Source organism: Penaeus vannamei, chromosome 19, assembly GCF_042767895.1.
Source record: "Penaeus vannamei isolate JL-2024 chromosome 19, ASM4276789v1, whole genome shotgun sequence".
In the NCBI taxonomy this organism is placed as follows: domain Eukaryota; kingdom Metazoa; phylum Arthropoda; class Malacostraca; order Decapoda; family Penaeidae; genus Penaeus; species Penaeus vannamei.
The window spans coordinates 31,870,448-31,880,447 of record NC_091567.1 but is presented as its reverse complement, the minus strand read 5'-3'; the positions used below and the strand labels follow the sequence as shown (position 1 = coordinate 31,880,447).

Genomic DNA, 10,000 nt, shown 5'->3' with positions numbered 1-10,000 from the left:
TTATTTCTCTCTCGCTCTTTCTCCCCTCTGTCTCTTTCGCTCTTCCTATCTTTGTCTCTGTCTAGATGTCTCTACCTCTCTCTCGCTCTCTCGTCCCTCTCTTTATCCCTATCTTTGTCTCTGTCTATCTATCTGTCTCTGTTTCTGGCTTTATCTATCTCACTTTCCCCCTCTCTCCCTGTCTTTATCTGTTTGTTTCACTATTTCCCTCTCATTTTTTCTCCCCCTGCCTATTCTTCCCCCTCCCTCCCTCCCTCCCCTATCTCCCCCTATCTCTCCTATGGCTCTCTGTTAATCCATCCCTTGAATTCTGTCATAAATCCTTTCAGTCTATCGATGTCCAACAGGCCAAGGCTTCACTATCCCATCCCCTCCCCTCTGCTATCCTATCCCCCTCCCTCTCTGCTATCCTATCCCCCTCCCCCTCTGCTATCCTATCCCCTCCCCCCTCTCTCCCTCCCTCCCTCCCCCCCTCTCTCTCGACTCTTTTGTTCTTCCTCTTTGTGTAAATAGTTGGGATGGGGGAGAAGGAGAGAGAGAGAGAAAGAGAGAGAGGGAGAGAGAGAGAGAGAGAGAGAGAGAGAGAGAGAGAGAGAGAGAGAGAGAGAGAGAGAGAGAGAGAGAGAGAGAGAGAGAGAGAGAACGGAAGAGACAGAGACAGAGACAGAAAGAAATAGAAAGAGAAAGAGAAAGAAAGGTAGAGAGAAAGAGGGTAGAGAGAGAGAGAGAGAGAAGAGAGAAAGAGAAGAGAGAAAGAAGAGAAAGAGAGAAAGAGAGAAAGAGAGAGAGAGAGAGAGAGAGAGAGAGAGAGAGAGAGAGAGAGAGAGAGAGAGAGAGAGAGAGAGAGAGAGAGAGAGAAAGAGAAACAGAAAGAGAGAGAAAGAAAGAGAGAAAGAGAAAGGGAAAGAGAAAGCGAGAGAGAGCCAGAGTTGTGGTTGTGGGAAACAAAAGGAAAATCTGAAATCTGAAGCAGAAAAAAGTAAAAAAACCTGAATTCTTTAGCAACGATATATAGATTTTTTTTTTTTTTAATAGACTGATGTCAGTGATACTCCTACTTTCTTCTTTCTTTCTTCTTCTCTTATCTATTTCTTCTTCCGCTCCTGTCTTGGCCAGAAATGCGAGCGGCTAACATCTTAAAGCTTTTCACCGTAATGTTTTCTTCAATATATGATGGTAATATCAGTAATGATGTTAATAACATGGGTAATAATGATATTAACATAGGAGATAATGACATAATTGAAAACCAAATATGATTATATCGCTATCATTATCCTTATAGCATTAATTATGTTCATATCGGTCTCATGGCTACCACTAATAATTTTCATTGCAATCAATATAAAGCATAATTTAATTTGCAATTCCAAACAGAAAAAGTCTGAAATTGATAGATTAATAAGCTGTTGAATTCCATTAAATATTATAATCTTTTCATTAATATACCAATAATTACATTCTCTTTCTCACACTCACTCTCCTCACCTCTCTCTCTCTCTTTCTCTCATTCTCACGCACTCTTCCCTTCCTGTGTCACTCAGTCTCTTCTCCCTCTCTCATTTTCTCTTTCTCTATCTCTCATTTTCTCTTTCTCCCTCTCTCATTTTCTCTTTCTTCCTCTCTCATTTTATCTTTCTTCCTCTTTCATTTTCTCTTTTTCCCTCTCTCATTTTTTTCTTTTTCCCTCTCATTTTCTCTTTCTCCCTCTCTCATTTTTTCCCCCAAATTTTCTCTTTCTCCCTCTCTCATTTTCTCTTTATCCCTCTTTCAATTTCTCATTCCCTCTCTCATTTTCTCTTTCTCCCTCTCTCATTTTGTCTTTCTCCCTGTCTCATTTTCTATTTCTCCCTGTCTCATTTTCTCTCTCTCTCTGTCTCACACACACACACACGCGTCACTCTTGTGACTTCAAATATTTGTTTCTCCACATATCAAAATCAACAGCGTTGGCTGTTTCCATGAACTCCCTTCTTGCAACCCCCGCCCCCCCCAAAAAAAAAAAAAAAAAAAAATCATTTCCTTTTTTTATCATTTCGGGAAGTTGGTCATCCCGAGGTAATGGCGCTCGTTTTCTATTGCACTAAAGAAAACGGGAGGCAGTGAGCTTTCAGGGCATTGTAGCATTTCATGTTATAACTGCGGATGTTATCTCACGTTTTAAAGATATTTGTGAAGGTTGGGGGATGAATTCAAAAGATTATGGAGAAGCGGTCTGTGCATGAATTTCAGGGACTATTATCTTGCCCTTGAGAATATGAATGTTTAGAATTCTTTCGGTGGTATGGATATAAGGTCTTATTTTCACTGGACGAACGTCGGGGATACTGTTTTGAAAATTTGAAGATGCTTTACTAGGCGAATCCTTTCATTTATTTGTTGGTGTGTTAATATTTCGTTTGATATTCAGGGGTAGGAAGAGGAAGAGAGAGAGAGAGAGAGGGAGAGGGAGAGGGAGAGGGAGAGGGAGAGGGAGAGGAGAGGGAGGAGAGGGAGAGAGGAGAGGGAGAGAGAGAGAGAGAGAGAGAGAGAGAGAGAGAGAGAGAGAGAGAGAGAGAGAGAGAGAGAGAGAGAGAGAGAGAGAGAGAGAGAGAGAGACCGAACGAGAGAGAGAAGGGGAAAGAGACAGAATAACAGACAAAAAGAGAGAGCGAAAAAAAGACAGAAAGACAAAGAACAAACGAAAGAGAGATAGATAGATAGACAAAGAGAGAGAGAGAGAGAGAGAGAGAGAGAGAAAGACCCAAAGACAAAGAGCAATCGAAAGAAATAGAAAGAGAGAAAGACCGAAAGACAAAGAGCAATCGAAAGAAAGAAGAAGAGAGAGAGAGAGAGAGAGAGAGAGAGAGAGAGAGAGAGAGAGAGAGAGAGAGAGAGAGAGAGAGAGAGAGAGAGAGAGAGAGAGCAATCGAAGAAAGACCGAAAGAGAGAGAACAATCGAAAGAAAGAGAGAGAGAGAGAGAGAGAGAGAGAGAGAGAGAGAGAGAGAGAGAGAGAGAGAGAGAGAGAGAGAGAGAGCAATCGAAAGAAAGAGAGAGAGAGAGAGAGCAATCGAAAGAAAGAGAGAGAGAGAGAGAACAAAAAAGCAACAAGAGAAAGAAATTAGAAGAGAGCATTCCACCACAACACTCACACCCTCCTCTCGCCATTCCGTCTCAGGTGCCGTTGGAACTGTCACAACCAACAACACAGCGGCTGAACACACTGTCATCTGCACGGGGCCCGGAGAGTGAGTACTGGCCGGCGGGTTACTCTGTATTCAGGGATAAAGAAAGGAATAAATACGAAAGAGATGAATGGGAGGGAGAGTGATAACGAAGGGAAATGGGAAAGCGAGGGTATGAAGAAGACAATGTGATAATGATAACAATAAAGATAACGATAAAGATATGATAATAATGATGATGATAGTAATAATGCTAATGATAATGATAATAACAATCACAAGGATATAAAAATGATATTGATAATCATAATAACAGCTATCATTATCATAAACAATAAGAATAACAATGATGAAAATAACAAATACCAAAAAATTAATAAATACAAAAATCAATCAATTAATAACAATAACACTATTGACGATCATTTTTATCACCAACTCCAACTCTCCGCCAACACCAACGCTTCTCCATCACCAACGCTTCTCCAACACCAACGCTTCTCCAACACCAACGCTTCTCCAACACCAACGCTTCTCCAACACCAACGCTTCTCCAACACCAACGCTTCTCCAACACCAACGCTTCTCCAACACCAACGCTTCTCCAACACCAACGCTTCTCCAACACCAACGCTTCTCCAACACCAACGCTTCTCCAACACCAACGCTTCTCCAACACCAACGCTTCTCCAACACCAACGCTTCTCCAACACCAACGCTTCTCCAACACCAACGCTTCCAACACCAACGCTTCTCCAACACCAACGCTTCTCCAACACCAACGCTTCTCCAACACCAACGCTTCTCCAACACCAACGCTTCTCCAACACCAACGCTTCTCCAACACCAACGCTTCTCCAACACCAACGCTTCTCCAACACCAACGCTTCTCCAACACCAACGCTTCTCCAACACCAACGCTTCTCCAACACCAACGCTTCTCCAACACCAACGCTTCTCCAACACCAACGCTTCTCCAACAGCGACGGTTGGGCGGGGAAGTGCGGCGTGAGCAACAAGAAAACGAGGATTGTTGGAGGAGCCGCCACCATCGAGCATGAGTTTCCTTGGATGGTGAGTAAATGATTATTCTTGACTCATGACTCATCACCTCATTGTGTTATTATCATTATTATTTAGTTCATTTATAGGATTTTTTTCCTTTTGTTTTAGTCTACTCATTTATAGGAAGTTTTTTTTTTCATCTTTATTCTATTTTATTTTATTCATTTATAGGAAACTTTGTTTCTTTTTTTTAGGTTATTCATTCATAAGGAGGATTTTTTTTTTATAGATTTATGTTTTATATATATTTTTGGTTTGTATTATTGACATGTTTATTGATTCTTGACTCATAGAACGTTTTTTTTTTTTTAAATTATGTGAGACTTATATTACTTACATTTTTTTTCAGATTTATGTCTAGAATTTATCTGATGGTAAAATCATATATATAAAAAAATCCACATCAGATTACAAATATATATATTTTTTTCTCTTCTATGCCCTGCCTACTTAACACTTTGTATTTGTGTCATCCCGATTATCATGATTTAGGCTCTACGATGTGCAAATGATTACGCATCAGTCTGTAGTGAGCAGACTTAAAAAGATCGTTATAAAAAGTAGGGATAGTATAAATAACAGTCTAAACAAGATAATGAAAGAATATTAACAAATCGAAAAAGAAACAAAAAAGTTATTCATCACTCATATGTATAAAGTACATATCCTGCAATGAATAAAACAACAACAAAATCTGACGAATCCCATGCATAAAGTATATATATATGTATATATACATTTTTTTCTTTTTATTTATTTGTTTATTTTTTTTTTTCAAATTCCAGGTAGCTGTACTGAAGGTATGTGGCAAGTACAAGGAGCACTATTGCCATATATGTGGAGGAACCATCGTTCACAGCCAATGGATTCTCACTGGAGCTCACTGCCTCGTCAGGTATAGTGCCATGTTCTATATTCTATAATTTGGGTGTAATGTTCGAAGGTAGGGAGGTCTGTGGAAGGATGCAAGGAATGAGGGAAGTAGATAGATAGATAGATAGATAGAGAGAGAGAGATAGAGAGTGAGTAAGTGGGTGGGTGGATTGGTGAAAGAGTGAGTGAGTGGGTGGGGGAGTGAGTAAGTGAGTGAGTGGGTGGGGGAGTCAGTAAGTGAATGAGTGAGTGGGTGGGGGTGGGCGAGGGTGGTTGGGGATGGGGGAGTGAGTGAGTGTGAGTGGGGGTTGGGTAGGGGAGTATGTGAGTGGGTGAGGGATTAAGTGAGTGAGTGACTGAGTGAGTGAACCAGGCAGTTTAAAATTAAGGATCTCACTTTCAAGTTTCCCTTTCTTGTGAGAAATATCTTATCTATATCTATACTTATGTTATGCGTTCATATTCCCTCTCTACACATATCATATACATGTATTATGTCAAAATTAAAGCATCATTTATCATAGTCCTCTCTTAATACAATGAACAGAAAAAATATCCTCTCTCTTTCTGTCTCTCTCACACAGACGTAATCTCCGCTCCAAATAGTACACAATCTTTTCATAAAAAGGCATTCAAGAAGACGAAAACGAAAAACAAAGAGAGAGAGAAAGAAAGAAAAAACTTATTCATCACACATCAAGGAAAGAAACGGAAAAAATTCCCTCCCCTTTGAACCTGTAATAGCAGCATCTATCCTCCAATCCTCTAACACAAAGGATATTCTTCGCTTACCTTCAGAAAAACACGCGGTTCTTATCTTCTTGTAAGAAGTTACTGATGATCTGAAGGATTAATTATGGCTTTCCATTTTTCTTTTGTTTTGCCTCTTTTTTATTTGTCGTTCTGATCTAAGTCGTCCTTTAAAGTTGTCTTTTGGGTGGGACGTTGGTCACACACTGCTATCTAGTTTTGTGTTTATTTATTTGTAAGATTTTTATCCATTTTGTCTGTCTGTCTCATTCTACCGACTTACCTCCATGTCTTCGTTTTTCTACCTGTCTCTATTCATTCAATATATATATCTCCCCGTTTCTAACTCTTTTAAGTTTCCATTTTCCATTTTGTTAAAAAAAAATTTATCTATTCAACTATTATTCATCTTTTTTGCTTTTGCTTTGGTCCAGAAGCGCTTACTATATATATATATATTTTTTACCAAACGGATTAGGATCAAAGTCGATCGAAAAATTGCTCGAAGGGGAAGGACTAAATCTTTTAAAATCCAATTGCCCGTAACGATGGCAAAAAATTGTTCTTACGGAGGAGGACTTCAGATAAGGAGCATGTCAAAATACCATATGAACTTTTTACATCATTTCTACATACTTTTCTCTCGTATATACCAACCGTTTTTTTGCGTGTAATTTATACTTTATATACTGAGGACTACAGTTTTTTTTGACCAGTTTCTTGTTTTAAAAATGTGATTTCTCTTATAAGGATAAAACACTTTCTGAGCTCTCCATATATTTCGAAGAATAAAAAAGTAACGGAAGGCACAAGAGATATAAACACACACTTACACACACACACACACACTTACACACACACACACGCACACCCACACACTCACGGACACACACATACAAACATACAGACATACACACACACACATACACACACACACACACACACACACACACACACACACACACACACAATATATATATATACACACACACACACACATATATGTATATATATATATATATATATATATATATATATATATATATATATATATATATATATATATATATATATATAAATTCGACAAGGTAAGAAGCAAAAACAACTTTTCATAAGATTTCAGTAAGAAAGAAATATATATACACACAAAAGTACAAACTTGAACACGAAGCTCGCAAGTTTTCGAAACTATTGGTGAACCATAAATAAAAAAAAACTACAAATTCGTACCATAACGCTTTCTTCCTGACAACTTAAGTAAGTACAGTAATTCCATTCAACCCCAAAATTATGTTTTCTCGCTCTCTCTCTCTCTCTCCCCTCACTCTCCCTTTCCCTCTCTTTGTCTCTCTCTCCCCTCCCACCCTCTCTCTCTCCCTCTCTTTGTCCCTCTCCCCTCCCCCCCCTCTCTCTCTTCCCCCTTCTCTCTCTCTCCTTTTTTTTTAATTATTATCATTTTTTCCCTCAACCAGTGTACCAGTCGAGACCATAGCCATGCTTCTCGGTGACCACAACCTCTACACGCTCACACCATCGCAAAAATTCTTCCGTGTCGAGGCTGTGTACGTGCATCCTGACTTCAACATCCCATCGCCACTGAATAACGACATCGCTTTGGCTAAACTACCTCAGAGTATAGCTTTTAGCCGTGAGTATATGGAGAGGATTGTTATTGTTGCTGTGATGATGGGATGGTGGTAATGATGATAATGATGATGAAAATGGTGGTAATGATGATAATGATGATTATAATGATAATGATGATCGTAATGATAATAATGATGATGATGGTGCTATAGTGATAATAATCATGATAGTGATGGTGATGATGATAATGATAATGATAATAATGATGGCGATGATATAATGATAATGATGATGGTGATGATATAATGATAATAATGATGGTGATGATATAATGATAATGATGATGGTGATGATGATGATGATATAATGATAATGATGGTGATGATGATGATGATGATAATGATAATACTACTAATAATGATAGTATTAATGAAATTGAGGGTAATCATCATCATAATCAGCACCACCACTAACATCATCACCCTCATACATCAATGATGATACTAATAAAAATGATAGTATTAATGAAATTGAGGGTAATCATCATCATAATCACCACCACCACCACCACTACCACCACCACCACCATCATCACCCTCATACATCACCACCAATGACAAAAATTACGAAAAACATTAAAGCACCATAATCTCGACTCCCGCCCTCCCCCTTCAGAGCACATCGCGCCCATCTGTATTCCTCCGCGGGACTACATTGACCTCCTGAACCTCCTTCCACGCACTTTCGAGGAGACAGAGACCACCACGCAAATATCCAGGGTCATCGAAGGTCACGGGGACGTCCAGGGTATCAGGCAAGGTCAGTGAAAAGTTATGATAGAGATGAAATTTTTTTGATTGGTTAATTATGTTTTTATTTGTCCTATGGGATATGTTTATTTTCAAGAGGTAAGGCTGTGGGTATATTATTTTTTAAAAATATAGTCTATTTTGATAGAAATCTATGAATAATCAAAGCTTTTATTAAAATAAAGTGGTTAGAAAAAAAAAAACGAAAAAAATACATCACTCTCATGCCCATTTTCTTTCTCTTCTCCCGCGCTGACAGGGGTAACTACGGAAGTTCCGAAATCCCACACGATTATTCACAAAGCCTTCGAAAACCGCAATGTCTCCGTTTTCGGCTGGGGAACCATCGATGACGGTGCGTAAGACGTCTAACGAAGATGAAAAAAGCTTTACTGAAATATGTCCTTACTTGTTTATTATTTTTTGTGGTGTTTTTTTAAGTGTTTTGTTGAAAGTTTGTTTATTCTGTGTGAGTTGGGTCCCTTCCAAAGGATGGGGGACTATTATAAATGGTTCTTTTTATTTCATCTCTTGGCTTGTCCGTTTTTTTCCCTTTCTCTATTTTTCTCTTCCTCTGTTTATTTCTCTATCTATGCTAGCACCTCCTTCTTCCTTTGTCTAATTGTTTTTTATCTCTCTTTTACTCTGCCCCCTTTCTCGGTCCCTCGGTAGATCTAAATTCGTCATTCTCTCTCTCTCTCTCTCTCTTTCTTTGTCTCCCTCTCTCTCCTCCCTCCCTCTCTCTCCTTCCACCACCCCCTATCTCTCTCTCTCTCTCTCTCTCTCCCATTCTCTCTCCTTCGCTCCCTCCCGGTAGATCTAAATTCGTCATTCTCTCTCTCTCTCTTTCCTCCCTCCCCCCTTTCTCCTCCCTCCCTCTCTCTCCTTCCACCACCCCCCATCTCTCTCACTCTCTCTCCCATTCTCTCTCCTTCGCTCCCTCCCTTCCTTCCCCACTCTATCTCTTCCTCTCTCCCTCCCCCCCCTCTCTCTCTCCCTCCCTCCACTCTCTCCTCCACTCTCTCTCTCTCTCTCTCCCTCCCCCCTCTCTCTCTCCCTCCCTCCCTCTCTCTTTCTTTCTCCCTCCCTCCCTCTCTTTCTCTCTCTCTCTCTGCTCATCTGCCCAATTCGTCCATTGTGAATCTGGTCATAAATAGGAAATACTGAACAGATTTATGTTTCCCTCTTCCCATCTATTTATGCTTTTTGGTTAAAATCTAGTTTGGACCACACAGTGAAAACGATTTTTTTTTTCGAAATATCGTATTTGTCATAGTGTTAATAAATAATTCCTTTTTTTTACTCAGAATGTATTTGGACAGAAAAGAGAAAAAAAGCGATATATGCATACATACATATATGTATGTATATATTGATAGGCATAATGTAATATCTATAATGAAATATGTAATATCCATCTCCTCCTCTTTCCAGCTCCCTGCAAAGAAAGAAAAAAAGAAAGAAAAAAAGCACACAAAAAACAGAACAATGAAAAGCGAATAACAAAAGAAAAAACTAACCTCCCATCCCCCGCCCTGCTCCCCCCCCCCCCAAAAAAAAATAGACAAAAAAAAAAAAAGATAAAAAAAAATAAAACAAAAAGATCAAACAAACATCACAATATCACCTCCTTCTCCTCTCCTTCTCCTCGTAGACGGCACGGTAGCCCAGAGACTACGCGGAGTGTCGGTCCAGATCCTGCCCAACGACTTCTGCGACTACTACTACGGCCTTATGACGGATACCATGA

General features: G+C 39.4%; 1 protein-coding gene across 2 annotated transcripts in view; it reads left to right on the top strand.

Moving 5' to 3' along the window:
* Positions 1–10,000, top strand: part of LOC113807944 (ovochymase-1-like) — a 20,022-nt gene that overhangs the window by 8,531 nt on the left and 1,491 nt on the right. For both annotated transcript variants that reach the window (XM_070134194.1, XM_070134193.1), the window contains exons 7-13: positions 3,160–3,229; positions 4,150–4,240; positions 5,017–5,126; positions 7,327–7,502; positions 8,117–8,260; positions 8,510–8,605; positions 9,905–10,000. The exon at positions 9,905–10,000 is cut by the window's right edge and continues 38 nt beyond it. In XM_070134194.1, coding sequence (XP_069990295.1) covers positions 3,160–3,229; positions 4,150–4,240; positions 5,017–5,126; positions 7,327–7,502; positions 8,117–8,260; positions 8,510–8,605; positions 9,905–10,000 — 783 coding nt within the window. The remainder of the gene's footprint in view (positions 1–3,159; positions 3,230–4,149; positions 4,241–5,016; positions 5,127–7,326; positions 7,503–8,116; positions 8,261–8,509; positions 8,606–9,904) is intronic.